This window comes from Stigmatopora nigra, chromosome 22 (genome assembly GCF_051989575.1).
Source record: "Stigmatopora nigra isolate UIUO_SnigA chromosome 22, RoL_Snig_1.1, whole genome shotgun sequence".
Taxonomy (NCBI): domain Eukaryota; kingdom Metazoa; phylum Chordata; class Actinopteri; order Syngnathiformes; family Syngnathidae; genus Stigmatopora; species Stigmatopora nigra.
Window position 1 is genome coordinate 427564 of NC_135529.1, and position 25389 is coordinate 452952.

Here is a 25389-nt window from a genome sequence, read left to right on the forward strand (position 1 = left end):
AGGTTCAGTAGTGGTGGTGGTGGTGGGGGGTGTTAATTGAGATCAGTGTTACTTCCGATTGGTTTTCATTCTAATTTCAATACAATTGTTGCTATAGTCATAATTCCTTTATTTACTGTACATGTGACTATCATATCAAAACATTGTTGAATCTGACATTTGTAAAAATGAATTATCCAGGGTATAATAAACCACACACATAAAAAACCCCAATTCCTAATCAGTTGTTATTGTACAAGTAGAAAAATCTGGAATGTTTTTAAAAAGGAACTTTCAACATTCTCATACCCCAAAATGTACAGGTCATACACATTGAACGATGTTGGGTCATAGTTCACGTGTGCTTGTGTTTGTAATCTGATAGTAGTCTTGATGTTGATTGTCCGCATTGGTTCTGTATGCTGCCAAACAAAGGTCTAGCCATGGCCGTTGGCTTGGTCTGCCCTCTGCTGGGCAAAAGGCATTCAACGTTTGAGTGATTCGGTCTTGAGCTTCCTGTTGGGTCGCGGCCTCTTCCGCAGACACATTGAAGAATTCCTCCTGATCAAAAGACACAATGGTTAACGGACACGTTGCGAGTTGCGACGATGCCTCCAATGTCCCCATCTGTTTAAACTCACCGCCTCTCTCAACAGGAAGACCTTCAGCAGGCCACTGGCATCTTGCAGGTGGAACGTCAGTAGCATCACAAACTTCAGGAGGTGAATGCCAAATACTATATATGACAGAAGACATAGGAACATGTTGGGACATCAGCTTACTGTAAAAAGTGAAGAAAATGTGATAGTATTGGGACAATTACAATAGGTTAAAAACTAATTGGGACATATGGAGGATTGATAAATGCAACTGTTTTGATCAAAAGTGTAAATCTACAAAAAGAGAGTGTCGGTTAGTGTTGTAAAGATAGCAATTTGACCTTCAGCGATTTTCTCCTCATCTAAGGCTTCGTCTCCATTTGTTTTTGGTTCTCTGACAACAGCTCCTTTAGAACACTGCTTACATCTGATACCCGTAGAAAAACAGAGAAAGAACCCTGTCAGTTCACCGTATGACAATTTCCTGTGAGGATGTAACGGGAGTGATGTCATGTAGGAACCACTGACCCGTAGTACCGCTTGCTGCCTCGGAAAAGGAACGGCACCCTCAGGTCAAGAAAATCTAGCTGATCGCCAGGCAACGGCCTGACGGGAATCACGTTGGCGTACGTGGCGGCTAAGTGACAAGCTTCATCTGGCGTGCAACCTGAAAAACAATAGAAATGCTGAGTCTACTGCAGAAATAGTACTAGCGATCGGTCTACCATGTCTGGACACAGCCTGACACTGACAGACGACCATTTTCTTGTTTTCTTTAAATGGCAGCGCAACTACGAATCTGTCTCCCTGCACGTTTTGTGACATTTGACATCATTTACCTGTGAGAAAAATGAGCTCTTTGGTCCTTCCCTCGGACACAAGTTGTGCAGATAGGTGGACGTTAAGCGTGCGACTGTCTCCACCCGGCTGAAGGAACCCTGGCAAGTGAACCTTTCCGGAGAGGGACCACGGCGGCGGTTTAGAGAGAGGACTTGGATCCTTTGAAGCGTCGGAAAACACGTTTGTCACAAGCCTGTTGTCGGGGACGTCCTGCCTACAGTACGACACGAGTAGGAGTTTTAAGACTTGTTTTGAAATGACTTCATGCAAACAAATGACTTGAATTGAAATGATCCAATGATTGAAATGATACACAGTAGTTTTTCATACATAGATTTGCACTTGCTGCAGAAAAGTTTGAGCGCTCGGTGCAGTCTCGCTGGTTCATAGGATTGTAGCTGCGCTTTGACATGATGGTAACCACCTGGCTTGGCAACCTTCAGTTGGCTTAGGGACACAAGCTTGAGTCCATGATCACACGTTCTTTCTGGATGGTCATGCAAACACAGACAGAAACCGAAAAATATGTAAATAAAGTGTGTGTCTCCAAGTGTTTTGTGTTGGATTTTTTATTTTTTAATGAGGGACAGCACATATTAATGAACATATTCATGTTAATGAGGGCTAAGTCTTTAGTTTAATCTCGAGTTATTTTTATCTATTAGTGTTTGCTTATTAAAAAAAATCAAATGAGCAATAGTTTGTTTTCTACAAAATTAATTTTTCCTTAAAAATGTGTTTACAAGCATTTTATTCATCTATTTTGTGTACGCAAGTGGTTAGTGTGTCAGCCTTACAAAGGGAGATCTGGGTTCAAATCCAGGTCAGTCTACCTGTGTGGAGTTTGCATGTTCTCGCTGGGGCTGCCTGGGTTTTCTCCGGGTACTCCAGTTTACTCCCACATTCCAAAGACATGTATGGTAGGCTGATTGGACACTAAAGTGCCCATAGGTACGAGTGTGGATGTGAATGATTGTTTGTCTCCTTGTGCCCTTTGGCTGGCCACCAAATCATTTTTTTAGAGCTGCTATAGACTTTTTGAGTAATATTTCTATTCCTCAATACACCACCTAATTCACCCAGACAAATAAAACTCCAATAACTAATTAAAATAAAAAGATTAGTTTGATACCTGTTTTGAAGCCCACTGAAACCTCGTTCACTAAAAGGAGAAGGAACAAAAAAAAATAAAAGAGCATTTATGGTGGTTGCTCAGTCCAGAGAATTGACATCTGCAAAATTACTCATACACTGACAATGTTTAGCTTTTGGCCAATCATATTATTGATTTAAAAAACAAATTTAATATTTAAATTTAAATAAATGTGTTCATTACCCATATTCGGAGATTGTGGAGGCGTGTTCCATGCGTGCCACAAAACGGAGTCGTTGATTTCAGGCTCGTTTACCTCTATGGATTCGTGGACAACATCCATTATCCTGCATAGAATGCAGAAAGTCAGCAAAGATTGTCTCCATCTACGGATCATCGACTCGGCTCTTCATAGGAATTATAGTCAACTACTGTCAGGGATTTAGAAAATTCACCTTCTGAGCTCTTGAACGTCCGGGCAGTTGTCGGGCAGAACGCGTATGCCCCTGCCGTACGTCGTACCGCCGTGCAGGTGGAAGGAAAGATGGTGGCTCTGTTCCACCTGGTTGCTGTTTAGCCTGGGATGCTTGATGGAACCAGGGACTGCTCGCACGTTGAATATTCTCAAGAAGTCTCCGGGCTAGGGGAAGACATCCAAGAAAAATATACGGTCATTTATAGGAATGTTTACTCACTTTACTTTCATTTTTAATAGTGTAGTTCAAACTCATCTTCTTAATCATTAAGAAGCTCCTATTCTAATTAGGAGATTGCTACTTACAAGTTTGTTTTCTTTTCAGAAAATGTTAATATTTTACTTTTCTTTAGTAAGAAATTGAAACATCTGCCTTGTTTCTACACAGATTTCAGTTTAAAATAATTGGGTCATTGTACTTTGAAGAGTGAATTATTAGCGTGACTTTGTTTCACGAAGGTGATCAATAATAGATTTTCTTTTTTATTTTAATTAAAATGAACACTGACTAATTCCTCTTTTGAAGAAAGTGAAATAAAAATACTTTTCACTCATTTTTTTTAGGGGAGTGCAAAGTTAACCTCTTGTCATATTGGGGAAAATTAATAATTTTGTCTCCGTTTTCGGATATTCAACTCATTGGTTGCCATTCTATTTTAATTCGCATGGATTGGACGTCTACTACTGAAAAACTCATTTCAATTCACAGAAAATGAAAAAAGGCACAAATGGACGTCTTATCTTAGTTAAATACTGTTTCTCTCGTTCAGTTTTTTTAAAGAGTAAAAATAGACGTTTCTTTTATAAGACGACAATGTAAAAATAGTCTCCTTTTCAACTCCAACATTTTGCACTTTACAGTATGTTGTCAATTCAAAGGTTGGTTTTCTTGTTTGAAAATGTCCCACTTTGAAAAGTGCAATCAGTTGTGTAAATTGATGTACTACAGCGGAAAGCTCATCACTTCCTTCTGCTGTTATTACGGCCCCCAGCAGACTGCACTGTTGCATCAAACAGAGCATCGTGCCGAGTGAGTCAGATGCCCGGAGAGCACTTGCTTCCCCCCCTTCAAATATTTGTCACGAAAAGATGAAGATGACAGAAACATGTCTTCCTCCTCCCCATCATCATTGTGAAGATTTAAAGCATCATGTTGGCTGTCAGAAAGAATAAAACACTGTCTTTGCCATTCTTCGGCTTTTTGCTTAACATGCTCAAGTGAGGCACAAACTTGGAAGTGTAATTGCATCAGAGCCGAAGAGCAGCAGAATAAGAGAAAAAGTGAGTCATCTTCAACCAAGCGTCATGTATGTTCCCCACATCAAGGCTGGAGGCCGGCCTTGTCGCCCAAAGGGACAAAAGCCTGAATACTGCTGTTAATGCCGTAACCCCCATAAAAAAAACGTGGGCGTTTCAAAGCCTAGAAAGCAGTGAAGGGGAGCAGAATTCGGTACCTTCATCACTATCACAGCCAAGACAGTTGGGATGTGAAGACACAATTTTAGTTTGCTAATCCATTTTTGTGTGTGCGTGTGTTTCCCGAGCCATCTCTGGAGAGCTCAAGTGTTTAGGCAGCTAGTGATAGAGAGAAAAGCACCAGAAAAGCTTTTTTTTTGTTTCCTCAGGAGGCACACACAGAAACTAAATACAGAGGGGGAAGACAAATATAGACTGAATGTATTTGATTGTCAGCTTCCAGCATGCACACGCTGAGTTGGGCGTATTAAGAGTGCTTAGGAAATGTCTGAGAACACCTGTCAGAAAACGACAAGCGCATCCAAGGAAAATGTCCTCAAAATAATAATTAAAATAAAACAAACATAACACTTGCCTTAAAAATCTATTGCACATTCCTACCACGGTGACAAACTTGATAAACATTCCACATAACTAAGAAACTATTGATACTATATTCCCCCTAAAACCAAACTATATTGACAGTCAATGAAGATGAGTTTAAGATGTTTACATTTTAATTCACTTTTATTGTAGCCTCTTATTTCAGATAAAATATTTTTAGATTGTATGAATGATTCAATGTTTATTATTTATGAACATTACTGCAGGGAAAGGGCCCAGTGGCTCGAGTGGTTAGCCTTTCTGGCTCAAATCTCAAATCGATCCACCTGTGTGGAGTTTGCCTGGGTGGGTTTTCCCCGGGTACTCCAGTTTTTTCCCACATTCCAAAAACATACATGGTAGGCTGATTAGACACTCTAAATTGCCTTTAGGTATGAGTGTGAACGTCACCTGGGATAGGCTCCAGCACCCCCCGTAACTCTTGTGAGGATAAAGCACTATCTAAAATACTCAAATTTGATTGGGTTAAACACTTCTGGCATTCAAAAATAGCTATTCACAGAAATGTTGACTACTTCCTAGAAATAGTGGCCTTTTGACATTTTCTTTGCAATTACACATTAGAAAAATGCACTTCTGATTTTTAAAAAAATCTTAAAGAATTTTTTTTCGGGAATGCACTTGATCAAAAATGACTTCCATTCCAACCATCTTTCTTCTGCTGTAATATGCAGTAAAATGTGTTATGTATGTCCTACTTTTTTGTTGCATATTTCCCCTTCCCGCCTGTGAGGGATTAAGAACATCTTTTTAAAAAAGAGTATGGGGGTGTTGCAGTGTCACCGGAGCATCTCCATGACAACCCAACAACGGGGCAGCATGTTAAGTGCTTTACCTAGGCTGGTTCTGAGATTTAAGGCCAATAAAGAAGGTTCAGTGGGGACCACGCTTACTTATAATGAGCAGATTAGCACCCCGGGGAAGAGTTTAGGGACGGTGGGATGAGCTGGACGGAAAAATGCCTTGCTTGAGGCCAACAAACCATTTTCATATTTAACCGTGACTAAACGTGAACTTACAATTGCCGACAAATCCTGTGGACCAACCAGTATAGAGTGAATGCTTCTAATATGTGATCTCCAGAAATGGCAATCCTGGAGAATAATATATACTCCAATGGAATGATCCTTACATATATGGGATTTGCATAATAAAGGTTAAACCAAACATCATTGCCATTAAGTTTAATTTCGTTCTTTTCCAATTGAAACGTTCACTGCTATTAATGAATAAACTCGTCAATAGCATTTTTTTTTTTGCTTTGAATGCATTAATTAGAGTCTCCAGCAGCTTCATAATGGTTTTCAAACATGTAGTAACTTCATGATGCCATTAACCTCAACACAGGCGGTTCGTAGCATTTGGTGTCACCTCATTATTGTTGGCTGTTTTTATTGTCCGGCTAATAATTGCACTGGGAGGCTGAACATAAAATCTCATTTATCTTAAACTGCACTTGCAACACAAAAAACAAGAGGGGGTGTACCACTTTATCTTAGCGGAAATACTTGGGAAAAACAATGTTAGCCCAAAAGCATTCAATGACACAGAAACACAAAGTACGCTCCAATCAAGCATGAGTGCTAAACAGGAGATAATGAATGAAAGCCGAAGGGCCAATGTGAGTCAGATAAGAGAAAGATCCCCATTCTTTGGGAACAGGTCTCAGGATAATGCAGTGGACATTTTCAAATCTATACTCATCTGACAGGAATTGATATGATATTGTTGGTTAGCAGAATAGGGCAAATAAATACTAAAACCTGGCCTGTAACTAAAAAATATTTTAAGAATTGATTCATCTGTCTAATATTCTTAAGACTGAATGAATGATCCATCCGACTTGTAACTGTTAGTTCCCACACCAATGGTTGATATCTAATTGAAATTTGGAAATTGCTTGAATAAATTACAAATCATGAAATCTGTACGCTTCTTTTGAGAAGATTGAGCTGTTGAAAAACATTTGGTAATTTGCACTTCCAACTTTGGTGTGATGGAGGGAGGAGGAGGAAAAGGGATGCCACAAAGTAGACACTGAATTGATTGAATCTAGGTCAAAACCAATTGTAGATATAATCCCAGGTACGAGCGGTTTAACACAGCAGCGGTATTAGAATAAACTATTTTCATGTGTCTCTATTGTGAATGTGACTTTGCAACATCGAGCAAGTCATTTACACTTCCGAGATCTTAACAAATATTGACACGCTACCACACTTATTACCACTCACGCATGCTACACATGCACGAATGGGAAACGTCAATGAGCAGTTTTTAGGTCTTTTTTTCCTCTACTTGTGTATATATATTTTTTTCTATTCCTGTAAATGAGTGTTTCACTTCTCAATCTTTGAGGTATTTTCAGCTAGGAATATCATTGACATGTTATGAAACCCTTTTTACAAATATTTTGAATTGTGTAAAAATGTATCTCTTTTACGACTACACATAATCATACATCTGAGTAACCGGAGGTTGAACTCTTAGAATTCTAACCTTGAGATGCTCTGTGGACTGTACATGGTTGTCAAACACCAGCACGTTAGCGATGAGCTTCTCACGTTCCTCGGAGAAGGAGGTTATGCCTTCAATGATGTTGGCATCTACCGTTACCTTTAGCAGAGCGTGAGGACACTGCGTGCCATCCCACACCTGCAAAAAAGAAACCAAAACAATCATTGAGGTATGTTATGACAGATGACAGAATTATGACGACGTAGAAAAAGTCCGGAAAGAAATATCAGCCGTTTAAAAATTTTTAAAAAATCAGCACCCACAGTAGGGCTCCAGGCATGGTCAAATTTTAGTGGTGACCACTGAAAGGTAAAAAAAATATTTGACTTTATCTATTAACTTCAATGATGAAAATGCAGCGTCACATACTATGGAAGTGGAATTTCCAACCCATTTTGTGTTTAGTTTTTTTTACTCAAAGAACAATATGGAGACAAAATCACAATTTGATTCCTATATCACAGTAGGTATACTAGGGAGGGGGAGGGGGGGACAAACACTGATAATCCTCATTAGCATTTTGATTTGTTTACAATAGTTATGTGAAACCTACAGATTTGCCTCATCGTTAGTGATAAGTGTATTCATTAATACCAAATGATACCAAGAAAATTACATTTAAAATTTAGAAGGAAAGAGAAATCAGTAAAATAAATAAAGAAATAAAAGTCAAAAGTTCGATGAGTATATTCATAACCCGACACAATTTTGTCGAGTTTGGGAATTTCAGCCAAATTCAGGCACAAATAAAGAGGAAAAGATAGCCTTCTGGAATTTATACTTGCAAGGAGAACGACCGTTGAGACAGCTTTCCAATTATGTTTAGCGTGACTTGACGTTTGGTCGCTGGTCTTTTGGTCGCCGGTCTTTTGGTCGCCGTTGGTCGCCGTTAGGGTTAGGGTTATGGTTTAATATCTAAGTAAATTTGACAACCCGAACCCTAACGGCGACTAAAAGACCGGCGACCAAAAGACCAATGACCAAACGTCCAAGCACCACGTTCTGACCTTACACATCTTTTCTGTTTTATTACATTTGATGGCCCTGATTACTAGAACGTCCCAACTCTAAGGGTCGGGGTTCAAATACAAGGCAGAATTTCAGCATAGTTTCACAGTGGAAGATGTTCAGAAATGACCAAGCCTTTTAAACACAACTCTAACAAAACCTTCTTGTGGATTATTACAGTGTACATACAAAAAAACTGCTAAACATTCATAAAGGAATATGATTAACCTTTGCAAGCCATTTAAAAATGAAACAAAAAAACCCAGAGTACTTACCCTGAGTAGACTGCAGGTGACGTCAATAGGTGCTTTGGCAAGCAGCTGGCACGTAAGGTTGAAATACATTTTGGGTTGGGCGTTAGCAAGACGGATGCCAAGATCTTGGGATACCAGATTCTGGCCTGCTGCCCAGGTGCGCAACTCTGTCACCGTACGGCGGTCCTCCTCAGTATAATGAAAAGTTTTGCTAGAGGTTCGAGGCTCCTTGTCAGTATCCATAGTCCCGTCAAAGGTCAATGCAGAAAAGCCAAAGGTGTTTATCAGTGATAGGTAACCATTAAAAGATTGAGCCTGGGGATAGAAATTTTGGTTAAATGGAAATGAGCAATTAGGCTTTCAATGAATCAAAAAAAAAACGATGTATCACCTTGACTCTGTGTAAGCGTACAATGTCGCCGGCCTGGTAGATTTGAGGGTGTGTTTCCATTTTATTAGAGAAAAGGGTGCAGCGGATCTTTTGCCCAGACTGATCAATGATCCTCAGACTGGAGGAAATATCTGGAAAGAAGATAGAATGGGTTTGGTAAGATGGGGTTGTTTTGTTGCTTTGTAACACCAACAAGAAAGTATTGTTCACAAAGGGAAGGGATAGTATATTGGGGTTGAAAAAAGCAGAATTTAAAAAATCCCTCAATCTTAGATCCTTGTCTTTGCTGTTGTTGGGGCAACAAATCAGTGAATCCAATGAATTTTCACACATTTGAAGGCCTTTATTTCAATTTTTTTAGGGTTTGCAACTTTTTTGCCTTTTCAGATATTCCTCACATTTGCATGAAGTCCATAACAGACATAAACACAAAATTATACTTCACTTAAGATAATGCCAGCCCGCCTTTGATACTGTTTGGATTTGGATGAAAATTCAAGGCAATGGAACGGATTACATTAATACCGAAGTCATGATGAATAAACATGAATGACTATTGCCAAACATGAATGACTATTGCCAACAAGTGTCCCTTCCTTCATATGTCAAAACACAAATTACTCAGATATTCCAAGGCCATCAAATAGTTTACAAAGACTGAACTTCATTTGCCCTAATGTGAACAAAAAACCTGATTAAAGTCACCGCGGGGGGAAAACTCAGCCGGGTTTATGAGATAAGATTATTTTTACTGTGTGAGAAAGAGGAGCAGGATCTGTGAATGCCAAGCGAGCGGCTTGTTAACACACACACACACACGTTCATAATTAGATTGCAAATACATCTTGCCATAACAGCGTACCCCCAAAGCCTCACCACTTCACAGGCGATGATGATTTACATCCAGGCAAACATCTGTTTGAGTCAGATTTTAAAAAGCATCTTCATTGCTGATATCCGTACAGATTTTCTCTCAGATGTGTATGATGTTATTTCTAAATGCCACTTCATTACCTTTCACATATTTTTTCAAGAAATACATTTATGTTTAAAAGTAATCATTTATCTTGTACGATTATTTTAACTTCTGTAACACACGAATCAATTGTCAATAAAGAATATAATTAGTCTGGTTAAATAATAAAAATATCTAGTCATATTAATTTCATTATCCGTATGACTCTTCCACACCTAGTTTGAATCTCTGTCACTCAGTCAATAAAAAAATGGGAATTGTGTAAGACATTAAAATTTACAATAACCCAATGCTTCTCATTTATTATCTGTTGCACCCTCACGCCAGGAAGAATAAAAAAAAAATGTGCCCCGCAATTCTCTACCATTACTGTAAATACTATAGTTTTGGTTTAAAATTCTATGTAAACTCCTTATAATATTGTATCATTATTAAAATAACCAACACTGACAGTGAACGCGCCACTTCCATCCACCGAGTGAATGTGCAATTTCACTTTATTCTAGTAAAAAAAAGTTATGTTTTTCTAAGTCAGATGCTCCCAGGTATTTTCATGTCCCACTATTTGAGATACACTTCAATAACCTAAGTTGATTTATTATACACTGAACATGTAGTACCAATATTCACCTGTAAGAGCTGCCAATATGCTTTTAAAACGTAACCAATTGACTTTTTTTCGATAAGTTATTTCATTCCCCCCCCTCCCCCGAGGCCTATTTACACTATAAGTTGCTTTGATCATGATGGTATAATATACATAATGTATTCTTTATTAAATACAACTACAATACACTACATTTACCGAGCAGGATGATAACATTCATTTCAATTCTGAAATCATGGTTTCACCAATGATACACGATTGAAACACAAATTAAAATACAGACCTGTGCCGCGACTCTTGAAGGGCGGTTTGAAGAACAACACCACGCCGTACACATTGAAGAGCTGTCCTTCTACTAAGTCACTGAGTTTGGTGTATGTGTACTTAGGAGTAGTTAGAACCTGTGGGGAAAAGCACCATTGTAATATAATAACACCATTATGGTGCAGGGATTCATTACATTTAAGTTTTCTAGTAAAATGTTGCCCACGGCACATTCAATTTGTGTTCCCTCCTTGAAATGATGGCTTAAGTCACTTATTAATGAATAATTTTCCTTGTAAGAATTTGGTCTTTCTTACCATAGGAGAAAGCGAATGTTTTTTCATTTCGGCTCTGCTTGGAGGTGGGAGGTCACAGGGGGAATGCCGAAAAACCTGAAGCACAAAAGTTGGTGGTATTTGTTATAGCTCAATTTCACAGTACTATCATGACAAGAAGCTGGTGATCAAAAAGTACATGCTATGTTTAAGTTAGTCTTTCTAAGCAATAGTGTGTGAGTTAATGTGTCTATTTATGCATCTTGTTTTATCTCATAATTCTGTAGTTTTTGGAAAATATTTTTTAACAACTAATTTTTCAATTCAGTCTAATTTTTTTCTTTTTTTGTAAAATAGAGCTTTTTTTTCATCTCTGTGCAATATATCAGCATTTTGAATATAGGTTATTTTTTAAATATGTCTATTTTCCATCCAGTGTTTGGCTTTGTCTAAAAATCTAGAATTTTGTCAAATTATCTTAAATGTTCATATTTTGGTCAAATCAAAATCAAATTTTTATATATTTTTTTTCTGATATTATTATGTATGAGTTTAAAATACTTACAAAACATTGTGTTTATTCGTGGCATTCATATCACTTTGAAATATTGACAATTTATTTTGAAATGTTTTGTATTATTTTTCTGACATCTGCTTTCATCTGTACCATTTTGTTTTATTTTTTTTATTGTCATCTATTTGTATTATTCCTTATTTTATAAAACACTGTAAATTGTTTATTCTTCATTCATGGCCAAGACCTCAGCATTGCTCATCAATTCATGTATCCACTTTCTGGTATTTATGTATTACTATATTATTAAATATAGTATAAATGAGTCAATTCTTTCTTTCCTCAAATATACTTTGTGCTTTGATACTTTAAGAGCCACTTATATTTTGGATTCAATACTAACTACTATTAAAAACAATGATGAATTAAAGATTTGAGAGTTAAAGACTGTTTTTTGAAGGCTAATTAGGGCAATCACTGTTAATTGGATTATTGTGTCGTTAATAATAGCTGCAGTAAAACAGCTCTGTGATCCTCCTCAATCTCCTTGTTGGTAATGCTTGATGCCATTTCGAACACCAACGGCGACGTGAATAATCGACATAATTAAAGTCCTCACGTGAATTATGGCTTTGTCGCCCGACAGCATCAGGTTGCACACGTGCCGTTTGTCTTGGCGCGCCGTAGGAGATTTGCCCACCGTGAAGCCTGAGGCCACCACAAGGTCCTGATGTGAAGCACAAAATAGAGAAAGGATTGTGTGGATTAAAAGCAAACGATCGCAGGGAGATAAACACGCTTCCTCCTTTCGCTGCAGGAGGGTAGATTGAAGTGGCAGATGTGATACTCTGAAAGGTTTGACGGAACACTCCAGAACAAGGCATCGCTGATAAGCTGCCGCAAACAGTCAAGTCTCATTTAGCCGCGGGCACGTGTACATAAAAGAATGAGCAATCGGCTAAAAGGGTGATAACATGCTTGGATATTGACTTTGTTACATCAGTCACCATTGATGCCAATTAAAAAGACACTATATTTTGAAATCATTGTCAATAATTGAAGGGTAATGGGAGAAGCCTTGAATAACTTAAATAGTAGTTTGAAAAGTAGTGTCAAAAGTGGTCACAATAGAAATACTACAATTTACAAGACATTTTTTCATTAGCTACAAATTCCAGGTGGAGAGAGAAAGCCACTGAAATAGGTTAGAGTGCATCGGTCTGGGAAAACCTAGGTCGGTAAAAAAAAGCACTATGAACCTTCCAATTGCCTGTATAAACAAACTATGAATCAATTGAATGACCTAGTTGCTGAATTCATGTTAGACAAGCCAGTTTCATACATAATTTTCAGAGATGCACTTATCAAAAGAGCCAGATATGACTTGCAAGCCGTACTTTGCTGAGCTGTGAACTACACGTACCCATACTTTGACAGCGTCAGAGAACTCTTTGGCCAGCATGCCCATCATGATGATATTGATGGACGATCTCTCCTCGGGCTTGGAGTTGTCTTCTGAAGAGAAAAATGAAAAAAAAACTTACAGTAATGTCTCGCCACAATTATCGGGGTATCGCCAAATCACTGATTGGAGCTGCCAAATATATTGGAAACATTTATAGTGTAGGAACACTAACACAACAATGAAATGGTGGGGAGGGGCACAATTTGAGAGTAGTTCAATGGCCACTAGCATGCAGTCTCTACCTTCAGTACAGGGAGGGTTTAAAAGTTCAAATAATATAAAAATAAAAAACATAAAAACAGTGCCCCTACATTGCAGTTATGCACCTATTGCAGCAGATCTTGTAACCTATTAACCCTGAGAAACGAGGAATTGCTGTATTTCAAGACGATGTCGAAGATAAATTCCATTTTTGTACCTTCAATGACAGCCTTCAGGATGAAGTGGTAATTTGGTGACGACACAAGAGGTCCTTTGTGTACCACTCTGCCCTAAATGAAAAAAAGGAGCCATGTTTTAGAATAAACTCGATATTCTTTGGGTTTGTGTAATACATTGAGGTGTTATATTTGTGAGAACACGACATTTGAGAGCGAAGAACTCACTTCGACCGAGCGGTGGCCATGGTTTTTGCCTGAGCTGATCTGGGAGATTGGAATGATGTCTGGTTGGATGCCTGTCAAAGGCTTTTTCAGCATTATGAAGACAGGCATGGTTGCGGTATCAAACTAAAAGATAAAACGACAACAACTTCATCATGTGAAGAGAAATATTTCTTATATTATTATCATTACAGCACACACAAACATAGAATCTTCTAATCTACATCATGTCTCATGTTTAATTGATGTTTTGTGTACAGCTTTCAAGATTTAAAATGTCAAAAATCACACTCATATGTGTAAATGTATATATATATATATATATATATATATGTATGCATGTATATATATACATATATATATATATATATATATATATATATATATATATATATATATATATATATATATATATATATATATATATATATATATATATATATATATATATATATATATATATATACACACACACACACATACGTATATACATATATACACATATATGTACAATTAAATGTACAATTAAATTAAACATTATTTGGATGGCAGCAAGGCAACAGAAGGTTACGGGCTTAAATTTGCATTGTTGCTGGTGTGTGTTTATTACCAATCAAGCGTAATGCGAAATGCATAATAGTAGTCGCAACAACATCAAAGCCCTCAACTTAAAGAGCAGCTGCTCATTATTTTTGAGCCAAGCAAAAAGAGAGAAGAGCAGGTGGATTAGAGCCAAAATAACCTAGTTTTATAATTGATCATATCGGCCAGTCGAATTTTAAAAAGGCCGATACTGATATCTGTCAAATATCCAAATATCAGCCGATTACCAGAGATCACATAACATAAGCAGAGCAGTTTCTTGGAGGGCAGAGGTTGGTAAAAAAAAATCTTCAACAAACAAAAAGGGTTTGCCTCCATTCAACCTTTAGAGATTTTCATCACCTGAACCACTGCGAATGAAAACAGACAAGCCTTTTTTTCCAGGCGTCTTGGCATTACAGAAGCGTCTTTAAAGGAAAGAGGTTGAGAAGAACATCACAGGGAAGTGGGGGTGTGTCAGAGAAATTTGGAGAATAACCCGGAAAAGTGGTCCCGGCAGGTAGCGAGTGGCAACCTGTCACAGTCACTCAAGTTGAGGGGCGTGCGGCAGGAACAGCCTGCGAGGCCGACACCACGCTGACTCACTTGAGCGGAAAAGCCAGGGCAGAGAAATGAATTAATGGGATAAACATTGGTGCTTTGCAGTGCGGGAGAATAGCCGAGAGGCTGAATTAAGAGAAGGAAGGAGTCATTGGTGCGCTGGCAGCGTTGTTCCTGACCTTTGACCTTCCGGATGCTAAGAGTCACTCTCTCCGCTCAGTTTGCCACGAAAAAAGGAAAATCACAAAGACAACAAGCTAGAGTTGCGTGATTCATTCATTTTAGATTGATAAATTTGATTAAGGCTAACACTTGTTTTTCCACAAGTACCTCATTGACTAACTGAATGAATTTAAAGTTGAATCAAGACCACCTGTCCAGGTGAAGGCGTACAACTCGTCAATTATTTTCAAGTTATTTACATCAATTGGAGTTATTTCCAATGCATATATTTGATATTCGGAAGTTTCTTTTGCTCCGTTAGTAGACGATAAATTGTAGCAAACCTGGTTTATGTAGCAAATACCTGATCTCATAATTGGCTGATTGGTGGAGAGCGGGACATCTGTTGTCCACATAATCTAAAACGGCTACTAAATGATAAATATCATGCTGAGTGGAATTCAAAGAAAAAAAAATCATATTATATTTTACACCTAAGTAGGGTTCGGTTTGGTAGCTCCAACAAGATTAAGAACCACTGGGTTAGTATATCAGGTTTGAATTTAGGGTTTCTATTTAGGGTGAGGGTTAGAATGTATGGTTTGGGTTAGGATTACAATGCATGGGTAGGGTTGGAATGTATGGTTAGGGTTAGGGTTACAATTTATGGTTATGTTTAGAATTTAAGGTTAGGATTACAATTGTATGGTTAGGGTTGGAGTAAGAGTTAGAATGTAGGGTTAGGGTTAGAGTAAGAGTTAGAATGTAGGGTTAGGGTTAGAGTAAGAGTTAGAATGTAGGGTTAGGGTTAGAGTGTAGGGTTAGAATTTAGGGTTAGAATGTAGGGTTAGGGTTATAGTAAGAGTATATAGTAAGTAGGGTTAGAATTTAGGGTTAGAGTGTAGGGTTAGAGTGTAGGGTTAGAATGTAGGGTTAGAATGTAGGGTTAGAATGTAGGGTTAGGATGTAGGGTTAGGATGTAGGGTTAGGATGTAGGGTTAGGATGTAGGGTTAGGATGTAGGGTTAGGATGTAGGGTTAGAATGTAGGGTTAGGATGTAGTGTTGGGGTTAGAATGTAGGGTTAGGGTTATAATTTAGGGTTAGGGTTAGAATTTAGAGTAAGGGTTAGAATTTTCCCTTCAGAATATTAATTTTTGTCAGAGGATTCCCCACAGCACAGTCATGGGGAAATGTTGTTCTTAACTGCCAGCTATAACATACAGTTAGCAATAGGTTTTATGTTATTCAGTTAGCCGTGACACTCAAAAGACGCACAAAGTGGTTCTATTACTTCCTGTGGCTTTTATTGTGATTCTTGAACCACGAAAAACATTTAGATCCGTTTGCTTTTAACAACAACATTTTCTCAGCAAAATGGAAAGCACATTTTGGATGAAGTTTGGCGCTAACTTTAGCATGCATGCTTTCTCATCTGTGGACAAAATAAAGACATGATTGACAATATTTGCTATGCACTATACGTAAAACGCGGATCGTTTGAATGTGTTAAAATATTTTAATGATAAAACTGACCTTTAAAGCTTGTTTCCCCTGCTTTGTTTTCAAACAAACAGGCAGTCTTCAGAGATGTTTGCGCATGTGCAATCATATGCGGAAGCTGCTGAAAAACTCATGCGCAAAAAACAGCCCCCCCCCCCTCTCTCTCTCTCTCTCTCTCTCTCTCTCTCTCTCTATATATATATATATATATATATATATATATATATATATATATATATATATATATATATATATATATATATATATATATATATATATATATATATATATATATATATATATATATATATATATATATATATATATATATATATATATATATATATATATATATATATATATATATATATATATATATATATATATATATATATATATATATATATATATATATATATATATATATATATATATATATATATAAAAGAAAATGTCATCTTTTGTATCTTCTCATCGGCAAAACCAGATTTTATTTTAAATTGTCCTGTCATTTTCGTGGTAATGAATGTTGGAGAGTTTACAAAGCCATAACTGCAAGACATAAGTGTTTCATTATGCTTCCAAACACCGCAACACTTTCTGAAGGGGGTGATGGAGCGCATCGGTGGGTTAGTGAGAGCTCATCGTCAATCAGCAGACAGCATTAATGACTTTATCCCATCGCAGCAGCAACTCTCGCCCAGCAGTGCCTGCTGGGCCACCATGAAGAATGTCGCCAATAAAATGCAGAGGTGACGTGAAGGAGAAAAAACATCATTTAAAATCGGTTCCATTTTGGGCAGGGGAATCAGTTGTCTACTATAGTGTGCTGGACAAGAGACAGAGGAAGAAGCAGTATTTTCATCATACAGAACCTTTTACTGCTTACATGCAGAGACGTACACTGTAGTTACGCAAAAAAACGTGGTCGATCGTGATTATAAATATATATTTATATATCTCATTTTTTGAACTGCTTTATTATCACTAAGTTTGGGGGGGGGGTGCTGGAGCCTATCCCAGCTGAGTCCGGGCCAGAGGCGGGGGACACTCTGAATTGATGGCCAGCCATTCGCAGGGAACAAGGAGACGGACAACCATGCACACTCACACCCATACCTAGGGGCAATTTAGAGTGTCCAATCAGCCTACCATGCATGTTTTTGGAATGTGGGAGGAAACCAGATTGCGCGGAGGAAACCCACGCAGGCCCGGGAGAACATGCAAACCGCACACAGGTGGACGTGACCTGGATTTGAACCCAGAATCCCAGAGCTGTGAGGCCCGGGGCGCTAACCGCTCGCACCAACGGGCTGCCCTCTGACAATATAGGAAAGAAAAAAACACAAACGCCTTAAATGGGACAACAATGTTAAATATGCTAATGGAATGGTTTGTTTACAAAATTTCCCTCACAAAGCTCCTCCTCCACTGGCCCGGTGATAGAGTGGTGAGCACGCCTCACAGTTCTGAGATTGTGGGTTGAATCCCAGGGGGGTTCGGTCCTTCATGTATAGAGTTTGCATGTTCTCCCCAGGGTTAGAGGGGTTTTCTCTGGGTACTCAGGTCTCCTCCAACATCCCAAAAGCATGCATGTTAGGCTTATTGAACACTTTAAATTGTCCGCAGGTATGAATCTGACCATCAATAGTTTTTTTTGTCTCCTTGTGCTCTGCGATTGAGTGCCCGCCAGTTGGTTGGGATGGGCTCCAGCACCCCCGTGACCCTTCTGAGGAAGAATAGTTAATCATTTGAAGCGTACGCACGACACAATTGGTTCAGACACAAAGGGGAGGGGGAGGGAAATTCAGTTTTTTTATCCAGGTGAAAAAAAGGCTGCACACTTTACTGCTTTCTTGATGCTAAATTGTGTTCCTCAGCCTAGTGACAAGCGTAAAGCCGCGGGCTGACACAAGCCAGGTCTTGATATGACAAGTGGTGCGTATATAACTAGAGCACAGAGGTGGGATGTACGCGCTTGCATCAACTGCAAGTGCATGCAGTGTCAAGGCCTCAAGGTGCAAAAAAATAAAAGCACTGGTGATTTTTTTTCTGTCTGTCAGTCAGAAGGCTGCTCCTTTATTTCTATTCGTAATCCCTAAAAAAAAATAAAAAGTCTGACGACAGTCTCTAATTCCAACATGATTAATAATTGATAGTGCTGGAATCTGAGTCCCTGGAATGATCGGTGACTGCATCAGCAAAGTTTTACATCTGATGAGACACTCCTCAACATTTCCCTGAGGAAAACCAACATGGTAGGAGAGAAAGATCGACGAAAGAGCAGCGTTTTACATCAGAGACTATTCAGTGTAGCCAGTTTATTGCGAGGAGAAAAACAATAACAATAAGGAACTCTCAGATTTTTGTGAACAATTCGGAGACTATGTGTTCACTCCCTATTGAAGACTATTCAAAGGTTGACACCTTTTCCCCTTTATAAATTACTATTTCTAATCATTAAAGAACCTAGAATAAAAGCAATTGTTGGTGTATACAATGTATAAATAGCCCTAGCAACATTTGTAAGTTAATTGAATGTAAATCAATGCTAAATGAAGAGAATCAAAAAGCAATAAGTCCCAAAATTACATTCTGGATGTCTTGTAATGATAAAGTAAAAGTCATAATCTGACTTGAGTGTTAAAAATTCAAGTTAAATAATTTGATAATTTACTGCCAGCCTCCAAGTCAAAATGGATTGGACATTCAGTGCCGTCCATTGCAACATATGAATTCCCAATAAAAGGATAATGATTAGTCAATTATTCAACCTTTGTATGCTTAGTCATTAAAATATTTCTTAATGTGGGGAAAAGGGAAAGTAATAGACTGCTGTAATAAGGGTGCATCAAGCATTCTACCTTGTTTATTATTAAACAACATCTATTTTTGGGGTACTGCAATATAAATTTCATCACCTCAGTCGTCCCTCAAGGTTCTCTGTTACTTTCCCCCCAAAAAGCTTCTTTCAAAAAATAGTATAGTAGTATATGTATCGTATTTCATTAAAAAAATAGTAATCATCCTGGCTTTTGAATTGTTCTCTCTAAATTAGAATGTCAAAAAAATATATATAGTTTCAAATCCCCATTTTTGGCAAGTTTACGTCAAACACCCACTAAGTAAACAACATTCTCCTTCAATCAAGCAGAGGACAAGTGCAAATAGACCTAATCTATGTGTTTAATAGGACATAAACATCCAAAACAAATGAGTGTTTGAAGACATTCATTTTCTAAACATCAAAGAATAATTCAAGCCTTTTTCCAACCTAACTTGCATGTTGACAAACAGAAAGATTTACTGTAGGAAGAAGAAGAAGAATGCCACCGTTCCAAATCTGTCATTGTGGATTAAATGAGGCTCCTATATCCACCCAGATGTCCTTTGCAGGAACTCAACACACTTCCCAATGTGCAAAGGTACATTTGACAAGGCTGACTAATAAACAGCAACAAAAACATGACAACAAGATTTATTATTTTTCAGGCTAATGAGATCTGTTTATTCCCCAGTTATACATTATTGCAATTTTTCACTTTCCTGACTGTCAAGAGAAGATATAACACTCAAAACAGGTCAGTTTAACAAAGTTTAAGATAAAATAGATGGTGGCAAAATATAAAGGCAGAAAAATTACATAGCTGGCTGCTGTAAAGATATATATAAAATCATCAGCTGTTTGGCAGGCGCCCTTAATAATAATGATGGCAAACATAATAAGACGTTGACGAAAATGGTCGTATTGGACAGTGGCGGAAACTGTCAAGTTGTCACACAACTGTGATTAAAGAAAACAATAGCATCCTTAGAAATGTGATGATTGGTCCTTTATCACTTTGAACAGTTTGAGTTTGAGGCTCTTACCACCAGAAAGACAAAAAGTGATGGCTGTTATCCACGAAATAAACTATTGATGTTGCACTTCTCTAAAATGGTGACAAACTGCTAATTTGGAGCTGTTCCTAAAAAGATTGACAATATCTTGCATTTTTATGAGTAGAAAACAGTTAATGTTGCTCATTCCTTCAAAATTTACTACATATTTCTAAGGAGAATTCATGTTATTGAGATGGAATTTTCTAGTAACTGAATTCTAACCTTCCTAAAAAAAGAAGACAAACAAAATAAGTGGCATTGTGACGGACCCTAAAAATAAGACAAATTGACAATTGCACCTTTTATATTGTTATACCACGCATAATAAGGATACTTATCTGAAAGGTGCCACAATATAACAATATAATATAATAATATATAATATAAAGCCAATAATCAAAGAGACCAAACACAGCAGTATTTCACTTTTTATAATTTTTTTCTCCATGTTTTGTTTTTTTTCCCCCTGCACCTGTTAAGCAGTATTAGCGTGGGAAGATCTGCATTTGCATCACGATGCTTTGCAAGCAGCCACCGCCCACTCCCAGCCACCAGACAAATTTGACACAATATCTGTAAATTGAACACATTTGTCAAGCTGGCATGAAAAGTTCCCGGGTGTTTGCGAGGCACAAGCATCTTCATAATGGCAACTCAATAATAAAAAAGGCAGAAATAAAAAGAACACAGCAAAAATAATAATAATAATTATAATAGTATGATAGTAAAACTGATAGCACAAGATAATTAATTAATAATAAAGGCTATACCTTGAAATGACCCAAAATATGTAGAAAAACAGCCAAAATCAAAAAGGGGGACTTCTAAGTACTATAAAATCAAGACATTAGTGACCCAGAGTTAACTAATACCTTTCCATGGACTACAATTCATTCATTTTCTCAGCCACTTATCCTCATGAGGATGGCGAGGGTGCCAGAGCCTACCCTAGTCAACTTCGGTAGTAGGCGGGGATCACCCTGAATCAGTTACCAGCCAATCGCAAGGCAAAATAAGACAAAAGACCATTCACACCATTCAATCCTCACTGTGGGGAGTTTGCATGTTTTACCCGGACTTGTGTGGGTTTTCTCTGGGGAACCCGGTTTCCTCCCACATTCTAAAAATATGCAGGGTAGGCAAGCTGAACACTCGAAATTGCTCCAAGTGTGAGCGTGAATGGATGTCCGTCTCCTTGTGCCCTACAATTGGCTGACCACCGATTTAGGGTGACCCCCGCCTGGTGGCTGTATTTAGCTGGGATAGGCTCCAGCACCCCCCCACGGCTCTTGTGAGGACTGGACTAGCAAGTAGCCACGGAAAGAAATAAAGCCATGTTTGGACAGTCAAACAATAAAAATTCTTTGACAGGGGTTATTTTTTCTGATTCACAAAGAATGTGGTAAAATTTGATATATATATATATATATATATATATATATATATATATATATATATATATATATATATATATATATATATATATATATATATATATATATATATATATATATATATATATATATATATATATATATATATATATATATATATATATATATATATATATATATATATATATATATATATATATATATATATATATATATATATATATATATATATATATATATATATATATATATATATATATATATATATATAAAAATATATAAATATGCTAAGGCAAACAATGTAAAAGGAAAAATAGACAAGGGGTGACAAGAGAAGGCGTAAGAATGAAATGATTGTAAAAGATGGCAGACAAGATAAATGTACGGACACCAAAAATGTACTAACAAAAAAAGATGTTTATAATAGGAAAAAACAAGAAAAAAAGAATGTGATAGAAGAAGTTTCTGGCCTCAGACATCCTCCTAATCATTGCTTCGTTCCAAAATGATGGAACGTTTGAAAACTTTCTTGGGAACAGACTGTGTCACCATCTGCTTATTTCACACACCCATGTGCTCTCTCTTTCTCCCCTCTCTCATACACACATGCATATAAACACACACCCATTTATTTAAAGTAAAGAAATAAGTCAATTTTCTGGAGAAAACGCCCACATAAGTACCTTTTCCCTCTCTCTTCATACATTTTGGGGAAACACCCATAGAATATTTGATGAGATATAAATCAACACTGTTGTAATTCCTTCTTGGAAAACATTTTCCTTTTGCCTTGAAAAAAAAACAGTAATATTTGTGTATAAATGACCATGTAAACCACTGAGTAAAGATACAATATCTTTTCTGGTGGCACCTTTTTTCCATTCTAGATCACTTTTCCTTCTGCACGTTGCCTTCCTTGTAATGTATTTACAATGGTCCAGCTACAAGCTTTATTAAAACTGCCTTTTCCATTTTTTGTCATTTTTCCAAATAGAATCTGTGCATAAAACAATTACGTTACACTACACAACTGAGTGGTAGAACAGCTGTAGAGCAACAGACCACAAGCGGCAGATGGCCACACAAATCAAAGTATGGCAAACAGCATTGCCATTAAAATAGCGTGAGAAACATTGGTTACATTTGGCATCATCTGACGTCACGAGCGATGCGGGCTGAGATATTCGCATCTGATTGACTGAAACACTTCTGGCATTTCAAATTGCTGCTTAAAACAATGTTGCACATTTCTTGTAAATTTGCTCTTTATTGTTTTTTTTTCTCCACTATTAACCAGCAAATCCATTATATTGATTTATTTTTCAACAAATTAAAAAAAAAAGATTTTTTCATCAAAAATATTACAATTATACTCTTTCGACCTCTCCCTTTTTTTCATGCAAAAAAATCTTAAATATGTTTTTTTTTTCAAATCAAACAAGAGCCACTCTGTTAATTTTATGTGTCAGTTTTTTACACAGTTCAGTTTTAAACACGTGCTCACAAAAACAAACCCCCACACACACTAAATAATTGAACAGAACAGCATTTGTATGTCATCAGTTGCGCAGGAAAGGAACCACTGTATGCATAGAGTATATACAGGTGTATGTGTGTAAAGAAAATGTGTCTAAAAATAGACTGAAATGTGTGAAAGGGGCCCCTTTCTTCTCGCACTAGGAGTCCGCTGAACTGTGAGACAGACAGCCACCATGTCTGAAGCCTGAAGCCCTCCTGAGGCCCGAGCCCATGGCCCAATTAAGAATAGTCACACACAAGCTGAGAGCTCTCCCAAGATAGCTCCCACACACATTGTTACCACCTGATAAGTACAAAAAAAGATAGACCTATATGGTATAGTGAAACATGTGTGTATACATAAAGGATGAATGGTATAGAAGTTGAATAATTCCAAGTGGCAATACAATGCTGAAATAAGAAAGTGATTTTTTTCATAATATAAAACATGTCATATCACCTTTGGAGATGATAGAGATATATAATGCCACCAAGGCTTGGTTATTCATAGTTTGCAGTTTTGCTGATAACTGTCAGCTAATTCACTTTGACTGAGAACATCCTGTCCCTCAATAAGCAGCAACTCAGCTTTTAAATTTTAGATAGTGCCATAAAATTAAGAATGCAACGAATCCCCAAATGCTGGGTGAAGCCTGATCCAATGTGGCGTTGTGGTATCTCAAGTCATAAACCTTAGTGTTCTTGTCGTTGCGACATTAACAAAGAAAATATTTAGTCTTTTCCTTCAGAACATCTGATACGAAAAGTTTTAAGCGCCGACAAAATGATGGAATCTTTGAACACATTTAAATTAGATCTTTTAGGGTCTTTTGAAAACATTTAAGGGCTATTATCTCCATACCTGTGTACTACAAAGTTCTCATTCCTACTTGTGTTCAGCAACTATTTTCAAAAACACGTTACAGCAACTTTTTACAAAAACACGTACACCTGAACTCAGACAATACTGTTAAATATGAAGATTCCACCTTAGTTTACAAAATCTTCCATCATAAAGCTCCTCCTCCACTGCAAGATTTTGTAAAAAAAAATCCAACATATCAACAACAAGGGCTGGCTCTAGAGGTGACTGTGTAGTTCCCTTGTCTAAAACTGTGCTATTTGTGTGTGTGTGTGTGTCTGTCTGTGTGTATGTGTGTGTGTGTGTGTGTGTGTGTGTGTGTGTGTGTGTGTGTGTGTGTGTGTGTGTGTGTGTGTGTGTGTGTGTGTGTGTATGTGTCATCTTTACCTTCCACTTGGACAAGGGACTAAAGATGGGAATTAGCTCTCGGCTACAATCTTACATATTTCCATATATATGTTCATGTTAAGATGAATATGAATGGCCATTAATATGTGCTGTCGCTTATGATATAAGTCAAACTCAAACAGCTACTGTTTGATGCATTTAGCTCTGAGTTCACTTGACAATATCTTTAAGAAAGAACATCTCAACCAAGATAACCATTAACTCTGCACTTCTTCACTTACAACTTTCTTGTGTCTAGAATGTGGTTTCACTTCCATGGCTGCAAGAGCTTTTTTTCCCCCGGTACGAGCAATGGGAGCCGAGTCAGGGGAAATCAAGTCAGGAAGAAGCAAAGCTTCATCAATGCTGCCAGGAGATGCAGAAATATTCATTACAAGCATTGAGAGCTCGCGCTGGGAGAGTGTATTGATCTGGCGCTCCTGTTCCACCACCAAAATCGACCGTATAGATTGGTCACTCCTCCTCATCTGTAATGGGACCCGCAGCACACACAACCTCCCGCTGGCTGTTTAAGGTCAACCCCAGCTGCTTGCTGCTCTCGCTGTTGGGATGTATAGTCATTATCTTTAAACTGAAGTGGATCTCTGTCTAGAATTCTTGCTGGGTGGATCACTTGGGGAGTAGATCATTTGATGGCATGAGGACCGAATAGCTATCCGATAATGCTGTTCACAGGAAAATGTGTGTGACTGGCTAGACGGTGATATACCACACTGATAATTCACTGATAAATGGAAAACTTGATCCGTCAACTGAGGGATGATAAGTCCCTGAAAGCACAATGGGTGGATTGATTACTG

General features: G+C 37.6%; 1 protein-coding gene across 1 annotated transcript; it reads right to left on the minus strand.

The window, feature by feature from the left end:
* Positions 1-98: 98 nt before the first annotated feature.
* LOC144215587 (protection of telomeres protein 1-like) lies at positions 99-16679 on the minus strand. The gene is made up of 19 exons (XM_077744624.1): positions 16559-16679; positions 13723-13845; positions 13536-13608; positions 13076-13167; positions 12272-12379; positions 11181-11255; positions 10883-11000; positions 9017-9147; positions 8647-8940; positions 7346-7501; positions 2967-3151; positions 2755-2858; positions 2551-2580; positions 1749-1905; positions 1418-1632; positions 1107-1245; positions 920-1005; positions 621-715; positions 99-540 (listed from the first exon to the last, which is right to left on the minus strand). The coding sequence occupies exons 2-19, from the start codon at positions 13828-13830 to the stop codon at positions 328-330; spliced, it is 2379 nt and encodes a 792-aa protein (XP_077600750.1). The 5' UTR covers positions 13831-13845; positions 16559-16679; the 3' UTR covers positions 99-327.
* Between the last annotated feature and the right edge of the window lie 8710 nt (positions 16680-25389).